This window comes from Pelodiscus sinensis, chromosome 31 (genome assembly GCF_049634645.1).
Source record: "Pelodiscus sinensis isolate JC-2024 chromosome 31, ASM4963464v1, whole genome shotgun sequence".
Classification (NCBI taxonomy): domain Eukaryota; kingdom Metazoa; phylum Chordata; order Testudines; family Trionychidae; genus Pelodiscus; species Pelodiscus sinensis.
The window spans coordinates 8,197,649-8,222,727 of NC_134741.1; the positions used below are offsets into that span (position 1 = coordinate 8,197,649).

The window sequence follows — 25,079 nt, forward strand, 5'->3', positions numbered from 1 at the left end:
CAAGGTCCTTCACCAAAGGCTCTTGAGTAAATTACATTGTCATGGAATAAGAGGGAAGGTCCTTTCATGGATTGAGAACTGGTTAAAAGACAGGAAACAAAGAGTAGGAATAAGTGGTAAATTTTCAGAATGGAGAGGGGTAACTAGTGGTGTACCCCAAGGGTCAGTCCTGGGACCAATCATGTTCAATTTATTCATAAATGATCTGGAGAAAGGGATAAGCAGTGAGGTGGTTAAGTTTGCGGATCATACTAAACTGTTTAAGGTAGTCAAGACCGAAGCAGACTATGAAGAACTTCAAAAAGATCTCACCAAACTCAGTGATTGGGCAACACAATGGCAAATGAAATTTAAAGTGGATAAGTATAAAGTAATGCACATTGGAAGAAATAACTCCAACTATATGTACAGTATGATGGGGGCTAATTTGGCTATGACTAATCAGGAAAGAGATCTTGGAGTGATCGTGGATAGTTCTCTGAAAACTTCCACGCAGTGTGCAGTGGTGGTCAAAAAGGCAAATAGGATGCTGGGAATTATTAAGAAAGGGATAGAAAATAAGACACAGAATATCTTACTACCCCTGTATAAAACTATGGTATGCCCACATCGTGAATACTGTGTACAGATGTGGTCCCCTCACCTCAAAAAAGATATTTTGGCTTTGGAAAGAGTTCAGAAAAGGGCACTAAAATGATTAGGAGTTGGAACGGGTCCCATATGAAGAGAGGCTAAAGCAACTGGGACTTTTCAGCTTAGAAAAGAGGAGACTGAGGGGGGATATGATAGAGGTATATAAAATTGAGTGGTGTGGAGAGGGTGAATAAAGAAAAGTTATTTATTAGTTCCCATAATATAAGGACTAGAGGACACCAACTGAAATTAATGGGTAGCAGGTTTAAAACTAATAAAAGAAAGTTCTTCTTCACACAGCGCATAGTCAACCTGTGGAACTCCTTGCCACAGGAGGCTGTGAAGGCTAGGACTATAACAGAGTTTAAAGAGAAGCTAGATAATTTCATGGAGGTTAGGTCCATAAAAGGCTATTAGCCAGGGGAAAGAAATGGTGTCCCTGGCCTCTGTTTGTCAGAGGCTGGAGATGGATGACACGAGACAAATTGCTTGATCGTTGACTTCAGTTCACCCCCTCTGGGGCACCTGGCACTGGCAGAGAGGCTACTGGGCTAGATGGACCTTTGGTCTGACCCAGTATGGTCATACTTATGTTCTTAGGAAGCTTTTATCCTTCAGGCATGTCAATTAGGTGGCTCACATCGACTTTAAATGATTCCTGTAATATACACCTGCTGCACCAAGCCTGTTCATAGAATTATTAAAAGGAAGACGGATTCCCTTACTCCTGCTCAGTGTGTCAGAATCTCCAGGACTGTGTAGCAGGTTATTCCTGGTCTTTAGAGAAAAGGAGGGATCTGCAATAGTATTCCCGCTAAGATTTTCCATCTTGAAGTGGAGTGTTTTTTTTTTCCTGTGCACCAATACTGAGATCATGTGCTCGTATTGGGATGTGAGCCGCCATGGCACCCGCCAGTTACTAACAAATACCATATATATTTAAATGTGTAGCACGGCTCTAATTTTCCTCCCCAGTGCCCCATTTCAGGAGCTTTAAGAAAGGGCACCACTGAGCCATTTCATTGGCTCTAAGCAAGATAGTGAGTACTCTACCTACACTGGGAATAAGACCCGTGTAGGGAAGTGAGATCACTGCCTTAAGGGTACCTTTGTGCCACTCGAGTGCAAAATGTTCTAGGGAACAAGAGACTCAAGCCCCATTATTCATTGTTTTATCTGTATTGTGAGGCTTCTAAGGATACACAGAGCACCGTCAAACAATAAACAGTATTTGTCAGTGTTGTTTTACAAACATTAACCCATCTTCCCTGACTTTGGATAATCTCTCTCTATACAGTAGGATGCTGGTAAGAGAATATCCAGGTCATAATTTTTAAATAGTAGGTATGGCAGAATGTAATAATTTAAATTACATATCTAGGTATACAGGCTCACTACAACCTCAGTTTTTAAAAAATATTGTTAATTCTAAACACTCTTATTTTATGCTTTTTTTTTCATTTACAGAAAAAAACCTACATTTTCTTTATTTCACTCTTCATCTAATTTAAAACAAAACACAGCAAAAACTAGATATTTTCCTGTGTAGAGGCAGAAATAAATGAATGGTTCATCTAGTCTGGCATCTTGCCTCTGGCAGTGGCTAATTTCAAATAAGTAAGAAAAAGGTGAACATTTTTCATGATACCTATGATCAAGGAAGGTCCCAGCTTGCAAATGGACATCACTATGATTGTGTGAGCATAGAAAGCTATGCTGGCAGAATTGGAGCGGAAGTATCCTAGCAACAACCACCATCCCGCCTGCCATGCAACCATGGCTCTAACCCCTGATCCAGCAACCTGCCCACCCACCTGTAGCTCTGATTTCCCTCTCTGGCACAGCAACTATCATATAACCCACCATGCACCCCTGGCCATGGGAGCAGTTATACCACTCACCTTCCAGGTCCAGCAGGAAGGTGAATGCAGCTGTGCAGCTCTGTGGAAGAGGTGGGCGGGCTTAGAATTTTATGCTCATGGCTGTGCAGGCACACACCTCAGAGGGAACACTGATCTGCACACATGATAGAACTGCAGTCGGTGAGAATTCAGCACACTGACATCATGATCTCAGTTTGGGCCTCTAATTTCTGTGCAGGCCTCACCCTCCAGTGAATAGCAGTTCTCTGTCCTGCAATCTGTAACACAATAGCTTCTGGATGCCACCTCCAATCAATACCAAAATTTTAAAGAATTTTCTTAGCATCAAAGGCCAGAATCCTGTAGATCTTGAACACCTGGGCTGTGTCTACATTGGCACCCCTTTCCGGAAAAGGGATGCTAATGAGATGAGTCGGAATTGCAAATCCGCGGGGGATTTAAATATCCCCCACGGCATTTGCATTTACTTGGCTGCCGCTTTTTTTCTGGCTTGGGGATAAGCCGGAGAAAAGCGCCAGTCTAGACGCGATTGTCCGGAAAATAAGCCCTTTTCCGGAAAGAGGTGCCAATGTAGACACAGCCCTGGAAAATGAAAAGGAGAGAAATGGAAAACATAGGGAGCTGTTATCTGTGCATGGTACCCATTAACACCTTGCAGCATAACAGCTCTGCTCATCCTCCCAATACAGTTTACCATTTTAACAACTCCAGTGACAGAAGAGAAATAATTATTCTCTCTGCTGGGAGCCCTTGGGTGGATACTTACCCAGCAGAGGCAGCTAAAGTGAGAGGAAAGAGATGGAAACTTCCTTCCTTCCTCCTTTCTAGTCTCCTGCTTCCCCAATACCTGCTCCAGATCGGGGAGATGGCACCAGCCATCAACCCTACCTTCCAGTCTATGGGGCAGAAGAGACACCCAGACACCATGGAAGGATGGGGACCTTGGTGTTGATGACATGGAAACGGGACAGTAAATAGAGTCACTGGCATGGGGGAGATAGGGAGAAGTTGCAGGGTTTTCCTGAAATACAGGGGAATGGGTCAGTGATGTGTGGCCAGTAGGGAGGCATGCAAGGAACTTATGTTTTCCATGCACTCTGTCTACACAAGATGCAAAGTGTGTGACACACTAGCTATGCTGGAGGTTGCTAATGATGTGACCAACCAATTATCTGGACCGTTGCAGAGGGGTTTGAAGTTGTGATTGGGCTAATCAATTTTCTCTCAAATCAACTGCCCAGTGAGACCTAGAACATTCCTTGAATTTTTGGAATTGACTCCTGATTCTGATCCCCCTCCCATCCTATGACTTCTCCTCCTAGCCCCACCCCGTGGCCACTGAGGGCCCCGCAGAAGAGGCAGTAGGACCACCTGAGGCAGATGCCAGACCCTGTCCAATCCCTGAGTCTCTCCTGCTCCCCGCCAGGTTCTTTTCCCAGTCACATTTACCCTCAATTAAAGAAAACCAGCATATTCTTTCAAAACAAAAAGTGTGGTTTATTGTGCGGTTGATGTATTCAGATGCCTGGTGGCTGGCGGCCCGGATGGGGATGTTGGTGCCCCCTTCAACCCCACCCACACACAGTTGAGGATGCCCATGGCAACAAAGGCGGCAGTGATCAGGTCCACATCACCGAGGTGGATGACCCCATGCAGCAGGATGGTGTTGATGGCCCTCACCACCTGCAGAAGGAGAATCACAGGGGTGCCAAGGCCCTGGGGAGTACCCTGATAATAACCTCCTTCCTTTTCCCCCTGCCCCCACACACCAGAAGCAACCTCAATTTGCCCCATCCCCCATTAGGGATTTGTGAAGGCGGGACTGAAAAACCTCCTGGGGAGGGGGCTTCCACCACCACCTCCCTTCCCTAGGGTTCCCCATTCCAGCAGTTCACCACCCTCTTGGATTAATAGCCCGATAATGTGATACCTGCATAATGAGTGCCCTGACGATCAATCTCCCCACACCGAACTGGGTTCCAGTGCATCGGTAGCTGTCTGGCATGGCGAGCTCCCACAGTGCAATGATGACCTGCTTCTGGAGAGGATGGCAGGTCTCATGTGGATGTCCCATCACCGGAGGACAGGGGTGAGCCACCCTCACAGCTCCAGGAAGGTGCCTTCTGTATGCAGAAATTCTGGAGCCATTTCTGGTTGTCCCACCGCTCCAGGATGATCCAATCTTACCAGTTGGAACCGGTATCCATTTGTCAGTAGCAGCAGTGCACAGTGCATAGGGAAGGGTTGGAGGGGTTGAGCTGTATGAGCAGTGCTTGGAGAGAGGAGAGGAAGTGCCCCACAATGTACTGGGGGTCCTGTTCCTGCAGGGCCTCGAAGGCAGCTTACGGTAATTGTGCTATGCGGTGCAGCATTGGATAGAAGAGCTGTCGACTGCTTGGAGGCAGGTCTGACTCCACGGTTGGAATGCTGAGGTGTCCCCAAGGGCAACCGGAGTAGGCACAGAGAAGGCTTTGCTGTCCCTCAAGGTGGTAGGCAAAAGTGAAGAGCCTGAGGCACAACTGTACAGGGGGTCCCTTTAAGTACCAGCCTTAGAGAGCCTCAGGCAGTAGCTCTACAAAGAGAGTGCAGTCCTGATGCCCTGTCCAAAGTGCTTCCAGGTGGCCTTAAATGTGATTCTGCATCCAGTGAATGTGGATGTGCTATTTTGAAATAGCTCAGTGCTGGTTTGATGGGCATTTGTTGTGTAGATCTTCTGGAGCCATTTCTGGTTGCCCCACTGCTCCAGGATGATCCGATCATTATTTTGAAATAAGCTATTTCAGAGTTTTTCTTCCAAAATAGCTTATTCCAAAATAAGCGTGCAGTATAGATGTACCCTAAGGTGCCAAAGCACTACTCGCTGTTCTGAATGAGCTAAAGATGTGAGTTGAAACCGGTGTCGTTTAGTGGTGCTAGTTTGTGAGCAGACTAGCTCTTAAACTCAAATACTCTCAAGATGTATTGAGAATGAAAAGCATCAGTCATATTAAAGCAAAAAGTGGTCTCTCTAACCAATTCAGTCTGACATTACAGAGCTCTTTCAGAACCTAATCCAAAGCCCAGAACATCATGAAACTTTACGCTGTTTTCAGTAGGCTCTGGAGTAGGTCTAGAGAGTGGATAGAACAATACCATACCTCATCTCCTCCTCACATCTATCAGGTTATATCTTCCAGGTGTCCCAAACATTCCTAATTCACCGGAATCTGTCCCCCCCCCCCCCAATTCCCAGAGGGGGGTTCTCCCAGGCTGTCTCCACAATCCCCAGTTCCAGTCAGAATCCATTGCTTAACTGGCCTATGACATTTATTCAACTATTAGTTCAATAGGAAATTAGTGAAGATACTATTATGAAACATTTGACTGATAACCCAGTATGGTAGAATTAACATCAGTTAATTTAATTCCTCTTTAGGTCTGGGCTCCAGCCCTGACATCTCAGTGGAGGGACATCAGGATGGAGGGGTCCGGTTGGTGTGTCGATCATCTGGATGGTACCCAGAGCCCAAGGCTCAGTGGAGAGATTTCCAGGGGCAGCTCTTACCAGGGATCTCTGAAAAAATATTCCCAGAGACCAGCGGCTTGTTTCAGACAGAGATTACCATTGTTATAACAGAAGAATCCAATCAGAAAGTGTCCTGCCATGTCTGGAACCCCCTACTCAACCAGGAGAGAGAATCAACAATTTCCATAGCAGGTCAGTGCTGTGCGTGGATAGACGGAGCTGTTGAAGATGTTGTGGGGAATAGACTCATAGACTTTAAGGACAGAAGGGACCATTATGATCATCTAGTCTGACCCCCTGCGCAATGCAGGCCACAGAATCTCACCCACCCACTCCTGGAATAATCCTCTCACCTATATCTCAGATACTGAAGTCCTCAAATGATGGTTTAAAGACCCCAAGATGCAGAGAATCCTCCAGCAAGTGATCTATGCCCCATGCAACGGAGGAAGGCGAAAAACCTCCAGGGCCTCTGCCAATCTACCCTGGAGGAAAATTCCTTCTTGACCCCAGGATCAGCTGAATCCTGAGCATGTGGGCAAGACTCACCAACCAGACACCCAAGAAAAAGTTCTCTATAGTAACTCCTATCATCCCACCATTGGCCTATTTACCACCGATAGTGAAAGGTCAGTTAGTTGCCAAGATCATGTTATCCCATCAAACCATTCCCTGTATAAACCCATCTAGCTTAATCTTGAAGCCAGATAGATCTTTTGCCCCCACTACTTCCCTTGGAAGGCCGTTCCAGAACTTCAATCCTCTAACGGTTAGAAATCTTTGTCTAATTTCGAGTCTAAACTTCCTGATTGCCAGTTTATATCCATTTGTTCTTGTGTCCACATTAATATTGAGCTTAAATAATTCCTCTCCCTCCCTGGTATGTATCCCTCTAATATATTTAAAGAGAGCAATCATGTCCCCCCTCAGCCTTCTTTTGGTTAAGGTAAACAATCCAAGCTCCTTGAGTCTCCTTTCATAAAACAGGTTTCCATTCCTCAGATCAGCCTAGTGGCCCTTCTTTGTACCTGTTCCAGTTTGAATTCATCCTTCTTAAACATGGGAGACCAGAACTGCACACAGTATTCCAAATGGGGTCTCACCAATGCCTGTATAACGGCACTAACACCTCCTTATCCCTACTGGAAATACCTCGCCTAATACATCCCAAGACCGTATTAGCCTTTTTCATGGCCATGTCACATTGGTGGCTCATAGTCATTCTATAATCAACCAGGACTCCGAGGTCCTTCTCCTCCTCCATCACTTCCAACTGATGTGTCCCCAGCTTATAACTAAAATTCTTGTTATTTATCCCTATACTTCTCACTATTAAATTTCATCCTATTACTATTACTCCAATTTACAAGATCATCTAGATCTTTCTGTATGATATCCCGATCCTTTACTGAATTGGCAATACCTCCCAACTTTGTGTCTTCCGCAAACTTTATTAGCACACTCCAACTATTGGTGGGAATACTTACGGAAGTGTCTCCTATTAGTGAAGTTCTGAGCATCCTCAATTCTCTTTGGCTATATCTGGTGATTAAAAATTAATTCTATATACTGTCTGTGGACTAACCAGGACAGCATGTACAAACTACCTCAGGTTAACTGAATCTGTTTACTCAAGGTGAAAAACATCAGGATGGCTTATCTGCAGTAGGAGCTGAGAGTGTTAGGGGTGGGAAACCTATGGCCCGAGGGCTGGATTTGGCCTCCAGCTTTCTTGGATGTAGCCCCCTAAGGTTGAGGGCTCCCCCAGGCATTGGGGAACCTGCTCTGGTGCTGCAGCCCTGTACTGTCCTCCCTGTAATCTTCCCTGCAGAGCTGGAGCACCCATGCCAGTTCCCTATTGAAAGGAAGGGAGCCCCAAGTCTCACAGGCCAGAATCATGCAAGCCAGGGTTGGATCTGAGCCACAGGCTCTACCTGGCGGGGGAGGGGGGGATGGCTTTGTGTGCTGCTGCTCACCCCCCTTACCCCAGCTGTTGAAATGGAAAGGCAACAAAGTGCTGTGTAGAGGCCTTTCCCTCTGATGCTCCCATTGGCCACAATTGTGGCCAATAGGAGCAGCAGGGGCAGGGCTTAGATGCATTTTAGGATATGGATCTGTGTATGTCTCCAGGGAGCTGTGCGCCCCCTCCTCCACCCACATCCGATATCTCTACTCTGCTCTATACCTTCCTACCACCTAGACCCTCCACCCCCAGCGTACTCACGCACTCGTTCCACTCTTGCACTCTACTCCCACCCAGACTCTATACACCAAGCCCTGCTTCCTGGCAGCCCCTTCCCACATATTGAATCCCTCACTTTTGTCCCCACCCCAGAACCTGGGGAGGGGCACAAAATCTACTAGCCCAGGACTCCCCAGGCTCTGGTGTGTCAGGGACCTGCTGGGTGTTGAGCATTTTTTGAAAAAAGTCTGGCCAATTAAGTAATTTTTCCTGAACAGTATAAAAGTGCCCTGGTCAAAATCTCAACACTGCTGCTTGGACTGCATCTGAAAATATCACAACAATGTAACAGCTGCACTATGGCTCCCCCCCCCCTACAGATCAAACTATGACAAAACTCCCTTTTCATTAAAGAGTTAAAACTGAGGCCATGTCTACACTACAAGATAAGGTCGAATTTTTTAAGATCTGTTTCTTACCACATGATTTTATAAAGCCAAAGATGCAAGTCCCCACTGTGTGCAAAAATTCAACATAGTTTGAAGTAGCACTTCCCCAGTAGGGATACTGTCATTGACTTTGAGGCTACGTCTACACTGGCACCTTTTTCCGGAAATGCTTAAAACGGAACAGTTTTCCGTTATAAGTATTTCCGGAAAAAGCGCGTCTACATTGGCAGGATGCTTTTCCGGAAAAGCCCTTTTTCCGGAAAAGCATCCGTGGCCAATGTAGACGAGCTTTTCCGGAAAAAAGCCCCGATCGTCATTTTTGCCATCGGGGCTTTTTTGCGGAAAACACTACTGTGCTGTCTACACTGGCCCTTTTCCAGAACAGTTTTTCCAGAAAAGGACTTTTGCCCGAACGGGAGCAGCATAGTTTTTCCGGAAAAACACTGACAATTTTACGGTAGATCGTCATTGCTTTTCCGGAAAAGCAAGCGGCCAGTGTAGACAGCTGGCAAGTTATCCCGCTTTTCCGGAATAAGTGGCCCAGTGTAGACACAGACTGAGAGTGATGTACTGTAGGTAGCTATTTTGCAGTGCCTGCACCACTTTGCATTCTGGGTTATGCTCCCATTGTAGGCTGAGATGAAAACTGTTCATTTGATGGTTCTGGGTTCATGTTATCCACATCCCATAATGCACTCATCTCTTCCCCCCTGCTTGAGATCAACGGAAACCAGTCTTTTCACACCTTTTTTGGCCTTGGTTATTCATGCAGACACCAGAGCAGTGCGAACATGGAACCCCCATCCATGGTTCCCCCTGTGCATCATTGTGATGATGGTGTTTATCTTGTTGCCCTAATGGTGGATAGATGGAATGCACATCCTCATATTGGCCCCTGTAGGGGGTTCGGGGTGCGATCACCCCCTTCCCGAGGGGGGGGGGGTCTGCGAACCCTCTGACCCCTTCTTGGTTCCTTGTCGGGTCCCGGGTCCCAGTTAGGGGCCCCTGGTCTGGGTGTGATCACCCCCTCCCAGGCGGAAGGGGGAGTCAGCGAACCCTGTGATAGTTACCTGTCCAAGCGGGGTGAGGTACTGGCCCCTGGCCTGGGTTTCCCCTCCCTGCGGGGTCCACCTCGTAGTTCTCCTTGCTAGGGTCATTGGGAGCGGGTTGCTCCTGCAGGGGGGGAAGGAGGACCTGGTCCCACCCTCTCTCCGGGTCCCAGCCTGGGGCCCTGGGCACTGGGGCTTGCTAGTGCCCTGGTGCGGTGAACGGGGGGAGGGAGGATTCACTCCCTCCTAAGCTCGCCCACCCATGGCTGCCAAAAGCGCCCTGCCCCGGGCTCCTTCCTTCCCCCGGGTGCCTCCTGCGGATTACACCCAGCGCCCCTGGACCTACCTTGGTTCGACGGTCTGCGGCATCCGGTGTCTGAGCGAGTTCTCCGGGGTGGGTTCTCTGGCCCCGGTTCGCCCCTGGCTGTCCCGCTCCTTCCTGGTCCGGCACGGTGGGGTCCGTCCACCGTCCGAAGAGGGGATGACCGATCGCCAGGGGCAGTGGCTGTCCCGGAGGCCTCGTGACCAGCGCTGGGCCGACAGCCGTGCGGCATGGCGCTCGGGCTCCGTCCTATGGCGGGGGCCGCTCCTCCGCCACCGCGAGGAGCCTGCCCCTTGCTCCGTTGGCGGCAGGCCCTTTTGAATCGGCCCGCCTCGCCGTCCGGGGCCCCGCCCCTTCCAGGCATGTCCCAGCGTGCGGCCCTGCCGGGCAGCCGCATTCCTCCGCCCCGCCCAGCGAGGGCGGGGCCTCGGGGGCAGGCCGTGCTCATGCTGCCGGCGCAGGCGCGGTGGTAGTGCCCCAGTCCACCGCCCCCTCCGGCTCGCATTGGGGGAGTACTGGGGGATCCGAGCCTGGCTGCCAGCCCCTTGCCGGTGGGGGCTCTGGCCGTCCCGCCCCCGGGTCAGTGACAGCCCGTCACAGCCCCCAACCACCTTGACACTTCTCGATGGTGCTGCAAGTGCTGCTGGATCACATGGGCTGGTTCACTGACATCAATGTGGGATGGTCGGGAAAGATGCATGACGTGCACATCTTTTGAATCTCCTGCCTCTTCAGAAAGATGCATGCTGGGACTTTTCCCCCAGACTGGAAAATCAGAGTCAGAGAATTGCAAATGCCACTAGTGATCCTGGGTGACTCAGCATGCCTCTTGCTCTCCTGGCTCATGAAGCCCTACACAGGCAGCCTATACCCCAGCAAGGAAGAGCTCAATAAAGGCTGAGCAGAGGCAGAATGGTGGTGGAATGTGCTTTGGGGCATTTAAATGGAAGGTTTAGGAATCTACTGACTAGGCTGGACCTCAGTGAACACAACTTTCCCTTTTTGTAGTAGCAGCCTGTTGCGTGCTCCATAATCTTTGTGAGAGGAAAGGGAAACATTATCTGGCAGGGTAGGGAGCTGTGGAAGAGTGAGGTGAGGCTAGGTCTACACTACAGAGATTTTTGTGCAAAAACTCGTTGGTCCACACATCAAGGGTGTTTTTGCACAAGTAAACAGAGGAATTTTTGCAGTGTAGGCATTCCTCCTTTTATGGGAAATAACTCCTTTTTACACAAGAGCTCTTGCACAAAAAGGTGTGTGTGGATGAGGATTGAGGAGTGGGGGGGATGTTGTGAAAAAAGAGGCAATTGAAAAAAGCACAAGTGCCCTGGTGGCCATTCTGTTAATGGCAATCAGAGTTTCCTTTCGAGAGAGTGTCCATGCAGTGTGGAGACACTCTTGCGCAAAAGCAGATTGCTTTTTCGATGCGCTTTTGTAGTGTGGACATGCTCTCACGCAAGAAGTTTTTGCAGAAGATCTCTTCTTGCACAAGAAGCCTGCAGTATAGATGTAGCCTGAGTGAGGAGGGAAAGTTGTTCTACACAGGATGCAGGGTGATCTTCTCCAGGCTTACTTCCAGGTGCTCCATCACAGACATCAAGGATGAAAAGACATTGTCTGATGCTTCCCTTGCAGTTTTCTGCACACTTTCTTCTCCTGCCACTTCACTTGCATCGTCTCCAGCAGCATATTCCTCATTGTACTTGCTCTTTAAACATGTCCTCCTTTGTCCGTTTTCACCTGGGGATCTGCACCAGGTGGACAGCTGGAGGTGTATGCAGCAAACAGCCTGCTATTCTCCTTGTAACAGGGGGGGGCATTGTGCTAACCCTAATCCATTAACATACAGCAAAGGTCTCCATAAAAGTAATAGAGATGTGTTCTGTGCAAGGCCAAATTTATACTTTAAAGTGGCAACTGTACAGCAAGTACACAACAGAGTTCACAAAGGAACATCTGGACTCATACAGTTTGGAGGCAGGCCTCGTGAAGGCTTGCCAGAGCATGATCCTGTGGTGGGAGGGGGCATGGGGTCCAGTTGTGCTGGCAGGGCAGGGAGGTGGGCCACACAGCTTCCTTCCTCTGTGTCCAGAACACTATTCTTCCTGGGACAGTGCTACTTTCCCATCCCATAGAAGGCCAGAAGTGAAGAAGGAGGTGTATGTTCTAGAGACTGAAGCCATGCTAGCAGGAGATGCAGCAGCTACTAGTTTCTCCTCCTCTTTCATCCAGGTTGCCATGTGAGATATCAGTCTTCTCCGAATCACACAGAGTGATAGGGAGTGGATGCTGATTGAATGTGGCCAGAAATCGGGCCTTGTATTACAAAGCTTTGTACTGAAATGACACCAGACCACTTACTACTGGCTTGGCCTGGGGAGGGGTGGAGTGTCCTACCATGGAGGATGGAATAAGGCAGGCCTTTCCAGAAACCTTGTGAGAAGGATGGAAGAGTTCCTCTATGAGAGCTTTATGGAGATGTGCAGGAAGGATTCTCATTCATCTCCAGACATGTTAACAAGCTGTTTTGGGGCCTCCCCCATGCTGTGTAGACACAGAGCATGCGGCACATCACATCCACTTGCATTAACCCATTTGTAACAAGAAAAAAAGTGAATTCACCAAAAATGCCCTCCTTGGGATCAGTGCCCACCTGTGAGAGATCCTGAGAAGAAGGGATTGTCTCCAAAGTTATAAAAAGTTATTGGCTCTCACCACTCACCAGCTGACAATTGTCATTGTCCTCCTCCGCTATGTTGCTGCCCTGATGAGTATCTTGGACAGATTCCATGGTCTGGCTAGGGAAGCAGGTCGCCCCCCCCCCCCCCCCCCCAAGTTCGCATGCCACTGATTGTTGAAGAGGCATATTTGCAGCTATGCTTCAGACCATCCATTTGCCTCCCTTGTCTTCTGGTGGAACTGCCTCAGCTCCTTTATTTTCACTTGGCACTGCTAGGTGTCCCTGGCATATCCTTTTTTCACCATGGACTTTGCCATCTTCACATAATAGTTGTATTTCCTTTGCTGGATTGGAGCTCTGTGAGAATGGATTGCTTTCCCAATGCATGGATGAGGTCCAAGATTTCCTTCACACTCCATGTTGATACTCATCTGTGCCCCTGGGAAATGGAGGTCATACGACTGGAACTCATGGTCAAGTGTTCTGTCTATATGCTCACTCAGGAAAAAAGCCCTAACTCTTGCATATATTCGAACAGCTATTTATTCCAAAGGTCTTGTGCTGTCCCCCAGCCTCCTGGAAACAGGTAAAACTAGTCCCTCTCCCTATTCCCTAGAAGGTCAAGGTACAAGGTCTGGAGAATTTGCCTCTTCTGTGGAATTTTGTACCAATCACTCCTTAGTGATTCCAGATTCTGTAGGAAACCCCTGCCTCCAGTGAGAAAGGACCATACAGGGTATGTCTGTACTGCAGTGCAAACTCACACTGAGACTCAGGCTTTGGTGTTATTAAAATCCCTGTGTGGCTGAGCACAGGATTGTGCATCCTCAGTAACTGGTCAGACATCTCTGATCTGGTTTCAGCCTGACCTCTGCTTAAGAAGCCATGGGGCTGCTCTAACTTACATCAACAGGCGATGGGTGAAATGGAGTTTTGCCATGTCCTCCCCACCACTAATATCTTCCTTTTCACTAATTAACCATTTTTAGTAAATAGATTAGAACTTGGAATTTCATTGGTTTAATAATAAAGGTTAAAGGAGCCATATTTCACACTGTATTTCCCTGTGAGATTCTTTTTTACCAACCACTTTGTCACTACTTTCTGAATGTCCTGTCTTCATTCTGCATGTTCGTTCCTAAGTCAATGACACTTTCTTTTACAGCTCTCTTTTTCCCACGGGGCTCTCCCTGGATAGTGGCTCTGGCAGTGATCCTTCCTCTTCTCATTGCCCTGCCTAGCTATGGCATCTGGACACTATGCAGAGCAAAAGGTAAAGTCACAAGAAGGAAGAATGCAGTGTGCTAGGGGAAAGATTGGCGAAGAGCCAAATCTTCATTTCATCAACCGTGCTCATCCACAGCCAGTTATACCCAGCTGAGATGATTTCCAGTGCCATGCATTGGTGTCACCCCCCCAAGTGAGATTTTGGGTCCTTAACTGTGATACGTTTTTTGGGGGGAGGGGAGAGTAAATAAAAGAAAATATATAAGATTTATTTAAATAATTTTATAGGGCAGGGCGTTGGATGGTGGTGGGCTCAGGGCGGGGTAGGCATGCAAGAGTTCGAGCAGAGGGTGTGGGATGACTCTGGAAAGGGGTATGTGTTGCAGGAGTCAGGGCAGGGGTCTGGGTGAGTGTAGGGTTCAGGCCAAAGGTCTGGGTTCAGGAGTTGGGGCAGGGGTTTGAATGTGAGGGAGGACTGTGACCAGGGGGTGAGGATACAGAAGTGAAGGCAGGGGCTGGGCTGAGCTCAAGGTGTGGTAGGATGCATGAGTGTGGACAGGGGGTCAGGGAAGATGGTAGGAGGTGGAGAATGCAGGATTGGGTATGTGATGGGACTTAGGGCAGAGGTAGGGGGAGCTGGGCAGGGAGCTCAGGGCAGGGGGCTTACTGGAGCCTCCCATGGTAGTAAAGGTATCGCTGGTCTGGAGGGGAGGGCCAGGGCTCTGGGCCCCACAGAAAAGCTGGGGTGGTGATGGGCTGCAGATCACAGCGTCTCCCCCAGTGGCTACTGGGGGGATGGGGAGAGGATGTGCCATGGTTCCTGGCCCTGACATGTGTTCCAGGGACAGGAGAACAGGACAGGCCATGGTCTCCCCCCCCCCCCCCCAGCCTAAGTTCTGAGTGAGGGCTGGGTCAGGCCATGGCTCCTAGATCCCCCACCTGCCTTATGAGGTGGGGGTCGGGTTGGGCCATGGCTCCTGGAGCCCCCATCTGTCTTCCAGGGTGTGGGCTGGGCCAGAGAGTTGAGGCTAGGGGCACTTACCTAGTCCAGGCGGCTGCAGGGTGGAGAACCCCATCTGTAGGTGGCCACTGTGTTTCTGCTGCGGCTGCCCCACAACGGTCACGCTGCAGTATTGCTGTTCCCTGCACTTGCTGCCTCCAGAGGTGAGCCTGAAGTATGGCATCCCTCCTTTCTGTGCCCCTCCCTTTCCATGTTATGGAAAATCATTGGATTTCAAGCACTTCCCATTTTCCTGCCACAACCAACCCCAGGCCTTGGTTTAAGTTAGAGTAAGAGGAAGCTCCATACCCAATGTGGTGGTCTTACCTCTCATGGTTTCTGAGGAGTATGACACGTGTTTGGGGGTGCTTCCCGGGGTGCTGACAAAGCCACTGACACTTGCCTCCTTGTTCTCTGGGCCTTCTCACCACCCTGTCCTGCTGGGGGTTTCAGGGTGCAAGCTCTGGGAAGGAGTTTGGCTGCAGTGGGCTCATGTCTTGGGCAGGAGATTGGGTGTAAGAGGAGGTTCAGAGTTGGGACTGGGGTTCAGGAAGCAGGCTCTGGCTGGGCACTATTTAATTGTGACAGCTTCCGGGTGGTGGAGCAGCGGGGTTAAGGCAGGCTTACTTCTGCCCTGGCCCTGCGCCCCTCCTGAAAGCAGCTGGCATGTACAGCAGTGGCTCCATGGCACATGTGCTGCCCCTCATCTACAGGCACTGACCCCACAGCTTCTACTGGTCACAGTTCCCCGTTACTGATCAGTGGGAGCTGCAGGAGTGGTGACTGCAGGCAAGGACAGTATGTGGAGACCCCCTGATCTGCCTCTCTCAGGGGCTGCAGAGACATGCCAGCCACTTCCAGGAGCAGCAATTGCCATAGGGCTAATGACTCCAACCTTGGCATGTTCAGCATTTTAGAACTCACAACTCAAAGAATTACATCTAAGCATAAGAGAGACATGAAAATTATACAATGCACAGACCAGTCACAAACCAAAAATACCCATTTTGCAAGGAGTAACAACAAACTCCCATGTATGTGTTGGGTTGGGAGATGAGAGAGAAAGAGTGAGTGAGTGTGTCACAGAGACAGACACACGCACACAATGTGTGAGAGTGACTGGTTTGAATTACCAGGCTCCGTCCATCGCCATGTCTCTGTGTGGAGACAGGGTACCAGGAGTAGGGAGGAGGGACACCCTGACATCAGTGCCCCCTCCCTCCCACTTCTCGCTCCCACACCCTGCACAGCAAGTCAGAGGCTCCCAGGGGGCAGCTCCGAGGCAGAGGGCTGGAGCAGCATGACAGCGGGTGAAGGGGCAACTGAAGTGCTGCACTTGATAGCTTCCTGGCCAAACCAGCCAGGATCACCTGTCAGGCTCCAAGTTCTACCGATAGCTCCCGATCTACTGGTTGGTGACCACTGCACTAGTGCCCACGTATGAGCCAGGTACTGTGGAGACAGAACAAGGGGCTGTTGGCCCACACAGCTCCTCGCACAAGGAACAGTAGACACTGCCGAGGGGAATGAGGATCTCAGTGTGAAAGAGGCTGGCTGTTTCCTTAGCCTGTCCTGAGTCTATCTGGCTGGGTCAGAGTATCATAGTGACCCTGCTGGTTCAGGGTGGGCTGGCAAGCACCCTACCTCAATTTACTCTCTTCTGCCCTAATTAAGCTATTCCACACATCCCACAAGGTCTGACACCAAAGTGCCCTGATGAGATCTACTTGATGTGAGTCAAAATGACGCAAGTGAGGGTCATAGGTGTAAAATCAGGGATCCTGAGGAGGACACTACGCAAAAAACCCTAGACAGTGCCCACTGCTCCTTAAAGGTCCTCTTTCCCCCCCAAGTCAGGAGCTGGGGCCATTCAGAGGGCAGCAGAAAGGAACTAGACAGAGACCTACTCTCCTCCTTTCCCAGGATAGCCAGACCTCAGGTGAGTGGATCTGGGTCCCAAGCAGCAAGGATGGCTGCTCCGGCACACAGCCCATAGCCTGTGGGACAGGTTGAATGATGCACAACTGCAGGACAGACTCAGGCAGCAGGGATGCTGAATTCAGGGACCTCCACACACAGGCAGATCTGTACTTCAAAGTAGGAATAAGAGATCCTCCAGAAAGGGGCTTTTTCCGGAGGATCGGGGCCAGTGTAGACGCTCTTTTCCGGCTTTTCTAAAAGCCGGAAAAAAGCGGCGGACATTTTTATTTAAATGCCGCGGGGGATATTTAAATCCCCCGCGGATTTCCCTATTACGACCTATAAAATTAGCATGCCCCTTTCGGAAAAGGGGCCAGTGTAGATGTAGCCATAGGCTGTGTCCAGTCTGGCCAGTTTTTCCGGAAAATCAGCCGCTTTTCTGGAAAAACTTGCCAGCTGTCTACACTGGCCGCTTGAATTTCCGCAAAAGCACTAATTTCCTACTGTAAGAAATCAGTGCTTTTTGCAGAAATACTATGCTGCTCCGTTGAGGCAAAAGGGCCAGTGTAGACAGCTCAGATTTGTTTTCCACAAAAAAACCCCGATTGCTAAAATGGCGATCGGGGCTTTCTTGCAGAAAAGCGCGTCTGGATTGGTACAGAGTGCTTTTGTGGAAAAGCATCCGTGCCAATCTAGATGCTCTTTTCCAAAAATGCTTTTAACGGAAAACTTTTCCATTAAAAGCATTTCCGGAAAATCATGCCAGTCTAGACGTAGCCATACTCTTTCTCTCTTTAAGCAGTCCATATGCGTGGAATAAAATATATTAAAACAAGACACCTGTGACTAGTTGCTGTGAGGTACCCTTAGTGTCATGGTCACCAACCCATCGATCGCGATTGACTGGTCAATCGGGAGGGCCCAACCAGTCAGTCATGAGGTATTCAGGACCCCCCATTTCTCTCCCTCCAGAAAGCCCCACTAACGCTATCTCCTGTGACAATGGAGGTAACGCTGGCTTTCTGCGGGGTAGAAGGTAGTCCCGCAGCTGCGTGCCACTTCCCGGTTTTCAGGAAGTGCACTGGCTGCTCCCCGTCCCCGAAACAGCCACCATGGTACCTGAAAGGCCAGGTCTGTGGTGTGCTGGGGATGTCCTTTCCCTGCGGGGAGTAGGGCGTAGGAGTCCCTGGAGGAGGTGTGCACGGACTTCCCTCCTCTGTGGGGGGGTAAGAGTCCCCAGAAGAGGCACGTGCCGGGATGTCTTTCCCCTGCGGAGGGGATGGGCATAGGAGTCCTGGGAGGAGGCATGTGCTGGGGACTCCCTGTTCCCTTCCCCCACCAACACCCTGTTTCGTGCCCCAGCACCCACTGGCAGCCTGCTATCTGCCCCATCAGCCTGCCACCTGCCCCAGCACCCTGTCCCCTGCCCCCACCAACACACTGTCCCCTGCCACAGCACCCTATTCGCTGCCCCTGCCCCCACTGGCATCCTGTTCCCCCCCAGCACCCTGTCCCCTGCCCCCACTGGCACCCTGTCCCCTGCTTCAGCACCCACTGGCACCCTGTCCCCTCCCTCCACTATCATTCTCTCCTCGTCCCAGCACCCTGTCCCCGGCTCTGCCAACACTCTGTCCCTGCCCCCACTAGCACCCTGTCTCCACCCCAGCACCCACTAACACCCTTCCCCAGTACCATGTCCCCTACTCCCACCAGCATTGTTGGGGCTACATTAGTGAGGCTGGGGGGTTTTTGGAGGAGTGTTTTGTTTTTTGGGGTTTTTTTTGCATCTCACCTGTGTGGCCCCAACTGACTTTTCTGTGGGTCAGTGACCGCTGACTCAAAACAGGTTCCCCGCCCCTCTCATAAATAAAGACAATGCTGAAACTTGTGTTTGACATATTTTATTTAAAAGTGAAGCCTGGCCAACATACCCCAAATTGGGGCCAAGCCCCCATCTGGCTGTACTATCATATCACTCCTGTATTGCCACCTAACTCCAAATTTGAGCCTATCATACACTGGAACCTCCTGTCCTAAGCCTCTCACATCCTCAAACTCCTGCACCCCTACATCCCCAGTTTTCTGCCACAACACTCCTGCACCATCCACACACTGCAAATCTGGGTCCTGAGCCCATCATACTGCCAGCCTCCCTGCCCTGAGCCCCTCTCACACCCCAACCCAAACTCCTGCACCCTCACAGCCACAGGCCTGTGGCTTGCTCAGCCCCCAACCCTCCACCTGACCCCAACAGTCCCCAACCTGGAGCCCCTTCCCCGAGCCAGCATCCCTTACTCCACTTCCTCCTGCATCCAAATTCCCTCCCAGAGCTTGCACCTCTCACCTCTTCCCACACCCAAATCCCTCATTCCTACCTCAGAGCCTACACATCCTGTCTCAACCCAGTGAGGGCACGGCTAAACTGCAGGAGTTTTTCCAGGATACCAGAGGTGTCCTAAAAAAACTCTTCCATGTCCAGGGATGCATTTGTTCTGCTTTTTTAGAGGGAAAGCAATCATGCTCTTTCGGCAACCCCTGTATTCCTCGTTCCACAAGGAATAAGGGGACTTCCAAAAGAAGGTTTATTTCTGACATTTGGCCCGGTCTAGACAGGCCAAATGTTGGAAAAACCTTTCTACAGAAGAATTGGGGGAAAAAAGCAGTGTACCTTGAGAGCATATAGGAGGGTATAAGGCTAAGGGAAGGGGTAAGCAGATGAGGAGTGGGGAGGGGGCTACCATGTGGGAGGAGGGAGGAGAAAGGATTCTGACCAAGAGTAGGGAGTGATGAAGTGAGGTGTCCGGCTGCATGGGGGCAGGCTGGGCCAGGAATGAGATATCTGGCTGGAGGGGAATGGCTGGAGTGTGCCGAATGGCCCCTAACACTGCCACCCAAACAGCCTAAGGTGAGGTCTCTGGCCTGCAGTCCAGACAGAGCAATAATCCATCTAGGGCAGAGTCTAAAACTTCATTGCACTGCAATTACTACACAACCTTGGGGCAGAGGGGTAGGCTGAAACTTGAGCCTGCTGTAGTCCTGACACCCTGTGTTGGAGGGCCAAAGCCAAAACCTGAGCCCTACTGCCCAGGATGTGGGGGTGAACCAGTGGTCCCCAACCTTTTGGGGCTGCAGGGCGCCCAGGGGCGGGGCCGCTCATGTGCCGCATGTCCGGGGGAGGGGTCGCCCATGTCCCGTGCGCCCAGGGCCAGCACCGCACATGTGCCTGGGGCTGGCACCAGCATGTGCTGCGTGCCTGGGGCAGGGGCCACCCATGCGCCTCGCGCCCGGGCCGACACCACGCATGTGCCACATGCCTGGGGGGCGGGCCGGCCCAGATTGTTCAGCGGGCGCACATAAATGGCCCAGCGGGCGCCATGGCACCCGCGGGCTCCACATTGGGGACTACTGATTGTTCTTTGGCACCTGCCCCCTGCAACCAATCCTCTCCTCGTCCCTCCCTCTGCCTCCAATTTGCCCCCTCCTCTCCTTCATAAGAACATAACATAAGAACAGCCGTACTGGGTCAGACCAAAGGTCCATCTAGCCCAGTATCCTGTCTACCGACAGTGGCCAGCACCAGGTACCCCAGAGAGGGTTGACCAAAGACAATGATCAAGCGATTTGTCTCCTGCCATCCTTCTCCAGCCTCTGACAAACAGAGGCCAAGGACACCATTTTATTCCCTGGCTAATAGCCTTTTATGGACCTAACCTCCATGAATTTATCCAGCTTCTCTTTAAACTCTATTATAGTCCTAGCCTTCACCGCCTCCTCTGGCAAGGAGTTCTACAGGTTGACAACACGCTCTGTGAAGAAGAACTTCCTTTTATTAGTTTTAAACCTGCTACCCATTAATTTCATTTGGTGTCCTCTAGTTCTTCTATTATGGGAACTAATAAATAACTTTTCTTTATCAGCCCTCTCCACACCACTCATGATTTTATAGACCTCTATCATATCCCCCCTCAGTCTCCTCTTTTCTAAACTGAAAAGTCCCAGTCTAGCCTCTCCTCATATGGGACCCGTTCCAAACCCCTAATAATTTTAGTTGCCCTTTTCTGAACCCTTTCCAAGGCCAAAATATCTTTTTTGAGGTGAGGAGACCACATCTGTACACAGTATTCAAGATGTGGGCGTACCATAGTTTTATACAGGGGCAGTAAGATGTTCTGGGTCTTATTTTCTATCCCTTTCCTAATAATTCCTAGCATCCTATTTGCCTTTTTGACCGCCGCTGCACACTGTGTGGAAGTTTTCAGAGAACTGTCCATGATAACTCCAAGATCTCTTTCCTGATTTGTCGTAGCCAAATTAGCCCCCATCATACTGTACGTATAGTTGGGGTTATTTTTCCCGATATGCATTACTTTACACTTATCCACATTAAATTTCATTTGCCATTTTGTTGCCCAGTCACTCAGTTTGGTGAGATCTTCTTGGAGTCCCTCACAGTCTGCTTCTGTCTTGACTATCCTAAACAGTTTGGTATCATCTGCAAACTTTACTACGTCACTGCTTACCCCTTTCTCCAGATCATTTATGAATAAGTTGAAAAGGATTGGTCCCAGGACTGACCCTTGGGGTACACCACTAGTTACCCCTCTCCAATCTGAAAATTTACCATTTATTCCTACCCTTTGTTTCCTGTCTTTTAGCCAGTTCTCAATCCAAGAAAGGACCTTCCCTCTTATCCCATGGCCATGTAATTTACACAAGAGCCTTTGGTGAGGGACCTTGTCAAAGGCTTTCTGAAAATCCAAGTATACTATATCTACTGGATCCCCCTTGTCCGCATGTTTGTTAACCCCTTCAAAGAATTCTAATAGATTAGTAAGACAGGATTTCCCTTTACAGAAACCATGTTGACTTTTGTCCAACAAATTATGTTTTTCTACATTATTCACAATTTTATTCTTTACTATTGTTTCGACTAATTTGCCCGGTACTGAAGTTAGACTTACCGGTCTGTAATTGCCAGGATCGCCTCTAGAGCCCTTTTTAAATATTGGTGTCACGTTGGCTACCTTCCAGTCATTAGGTACGGAAGCCGATTTAAAGGATAGGTTACAAACCACAGATAATAGCTCAGCAATTTCCCATGTAAGTTCTTTTAGAACCCTTGGATGATTGCCATCAGGTCCCGGAGATTTGTTAACATTAAGTTTTTCTATTTGTTCCAAAACCTCCTCTAATGACACTTCAATCCGGGACAGTTCCTCAGATTCATCACCTACCAAGGACGGTGCAGATTCAGGAATCTCCCCAACATCCTCAGCCGTGAAGACTGAAGCAAAGAAATCATTTAGTTTCTCCGCAATGGCTTTATCGTCCTTGATTGCTCCTTTTATAGCTCGATCATCTAGGGGACCCACAGGCTTTTTAGCAGGCTTCCTGCTTCTAATGTACTTAAAAAACATTTTGTTATTTCTTTTTGAGTTTTTGGATAGCTGTTCCTCAAAATCTTTTTTTGCTTTTCTTATTACATGTTTACACTTGATTTGACAGTGTTTATGTTCCTTTCTATTTATCTCACTAGGATTGGACTTCCACTTCTTAAAAGATACCTTTTTGTCCCTCACTGCTTCTTTTACATGGTGGTTAAGCCACAGTGACTCTTTTTTAGGTCTCTTGCTATGTTTTTTAATTTGGGGTATACATTTAAGTTGGGCCTCTATTATGGTGTCTTTAAAAAGTTTCCATGCAGCTTTCAGGGATTTGGCTCTAGTCACTGTGCCTTTTAATTTCTGTTTAACAAACCTCCTCATTTTTGTGTAATTCCCCTTTTTGAAATTAAATGCCAGGGTGCTGGACTAACTCAGGACTAAATCGAGAATTGCCTCTCCCCTTGTGGGTTCCTGCACTAGCTGCTCCAAGAAGCAGTCATTTAAGCCATTGAGAAATTTTATCTCCACTTCTCTTCCTGAGGTGACATGTATCCAGTCAATATGGGGGTAATTAAAATCCCCCATTATTATAGAGTTCTCTATTTTGGTAGCCTCTCTAATCTCCCTCAGCATTTCTATGTCAGTATCGCTGTCCTGGTCAGGTGGTCGGTAATATATCCCTACTGCTAATTTGTTATTATTGGAGCATGGAATTACTATCCTAGCGATTCTATGGAACATGTTGATTCACTTAATATTTTTATTTCATTTGATTCTACATTATCTTTCACATACAGTGCCACTCCGCCACCCACCCGGCCTGCTCTATCCTTTCTATATATTTTATATCCCGGTATGATTGTGTCCCACAGATTTTCCTCATTCCACCAGGTTTCAGTGATGCCTATTATGTCTATCTCTTCATTTAATACGAGGTACTCTAGTTCACGCATCTTATTAGTCAGACTCCTAGCATTTGTGTACAAGCGCTTTAAAAATTTGCCACTGGTTATTTGTCTGCCCTTCCCTGATGCATTGGATTCCTTTGTATGTGGTTGTTTGTCAGCTCTGGCCAATGGTTTGCCCTCTCCCCTCCTCTCTTTCCGACTACAGCTTAGAGAATCTCTATCAACGGATTCTCCTCTAAGAGAAGTCTCTCTCCGATTTACGTGCATCTCCTTTCTCCTCCCTCCTCCCACATGGTAGCCCCCTCCCCGCTCCTCATCTGCTTACGCCTTCCCTTAGCCTCATGCTCTCAGCATTCTCCTCCTCCTTCTCAATTGCTCCTTTTATCCTTGCTGATCCAGAGGACCCCTGGCTCACAGTATTCCTGATTCTGGTAGACTGAAATAAACCCCTGGTATTTTTTTTATACTGCTGGCCATTCACTCTTCTAGTTCGATTTTAGTCTATTTATTCCCAACATCCACTTCTCCAATGTACTCTTCTTCTTGTAGGTTTTAACTTCCCTGCTTGAGGGTATTTTTCATTCACTTCTGTTCTGTGAGATAACGTGACATTGATTCGTTTCTCTGTGTTTTATTTTCAGGCAGACTCCAGGCTGAGCTCAGTAAGTTCCATCCCCCCCAGTACAGCCCTTGTGTGACACTGTCTTCAGCTCAGTGTGTCTGTGCTCGCTCAGGGCTTTCTCACCAGTGTCTGTGTTTGGTTGCAGGGTGGAGATGTGCTCAGCTATATGCAGGTACTGTACCTCCCGCTGGTCAGAGCTCATAGCTGCCCCAACCTGCCTAAGGCCCTAGGAGGGAGTTTGGGTGGGGGAGGGGTGCAGGCCCTGGGGTGGGGCATTGCCAGGGATGACGCACTTGTAGTGTGAACTAGATGCTGCAGGGTTAAGGCCAGAGAAAAACCTCCCACTGTCCCTTTCCCCACTGGCCACAGCAAGCTCCAGGGCAGGTGAACTCTCTTGTTGCTGCCCCCAGCAGCACACTCACTCTCTGTCTCCTGGGGCCAACCCCTCTCTTCACCTCCTGCCCCCACGGGGATGGGTCCTCCCTCACCCTCCTCCTCCTCCTCTAAGTGCCTGATTCTCTCCTCATCCCTGTCTTTCTCCCCTTCCTCCCTGCTAGATGCCTGTCTCCTTACCCCCTTCTTCCTGCTTGGCTCCTGCCCCTTTCTCTCATCCTTTGGTAGCTGCACCTCTTCTTACCCACCTCTCTACTCCCCCTCCAGAATTCACCCCTCTGTTAACCCTCATCTGTTCCATGGCATCTGCCCCTCTCCTCACACCAATCTGCCCCCTGCAACCGATCCTCTCCTCATCCCTCCCTCTGCCTCCAATTTGCCTCCTTCTTCCCCCTTCCTCTTCCCACACGGTATTCCCGTCCCCGCTCCTCATCTGCTTGCCCCTTCCCTTGCCCTGATGCTCCCAATGCCTGCTCCTCCCCACCATTCCCTTCCCCCACTACTTTCTAGCACCCCTCCAGCACCAACTCCTGCACCTCTCCTCTCCCTGGTGCCTGCCCCGCCCTCACATTTCTGCCCCTCCCCCCACTAGCACCTGCTTCTGCTATGCAGTGGTGAAAGTAGCTTAAAATGTCTTGCAGCCACTGCCCCATTGCTGCCCAGGTCCCTGTCGGCTCTTTCAATAGCTCCCTGCTGGTGTTTGCCGCAGGTCAGCCAGCTCTTGCAGGGGCTGTCCGCCAGAGCACCCCTACTTTCATTTCTGTTCCTATGGGAGCTCCTCTTCAAACTTACCCTCCCCCACCTCTAACCTCATCGTTCCCATCCAGTTCTCTTTTTAGAGGGAGCCCTCCCTCCCCTTAACATGCAACAGCTTCACAACACTCCGATTAACAGCTAGGCAGGTTAATTTCCCTTTGGTCCC

The 25,079-nt window shown here is 49.6% G+C and overlaps 1 protein-coding gene across 2 annotated transcripts in view; it reads left to right on the forward strand.

The window, feature by feature from the left end:
• The window catches only part of LOC102451188 (butyrophilin subfamily 1 member A1-like), a 55,621-nt gene that overhangs the window by 29,175 nt on the left and 1,367 nt on the right, over nt 1-25,079 (forward strand). Inside the window, exons 9-12 of one of the 2 annotated variants that reach the window (XM_075912692.1) lie at nt 5,932-6,213; nt 13,869-13,976; nt 23,784-23,804; nt 23,910-23,936. In XM_075912692.1, coding sequence (XP_075768807.1) covers nt 5,932-6,213; nt 13,869-13,976; nt 23,784-23,804; nt 23,910-23,936 — 438 coding nt within the window. The remainder of the gene's footprint in view (nt 1-5,931; nt 6,214-13,868; nt 13,977-23,783; nt 23,805-23,909; nt 23,937-25,079) is intronic. The other variant, XM_075912694.1, reaches the window with a different exon arrangement.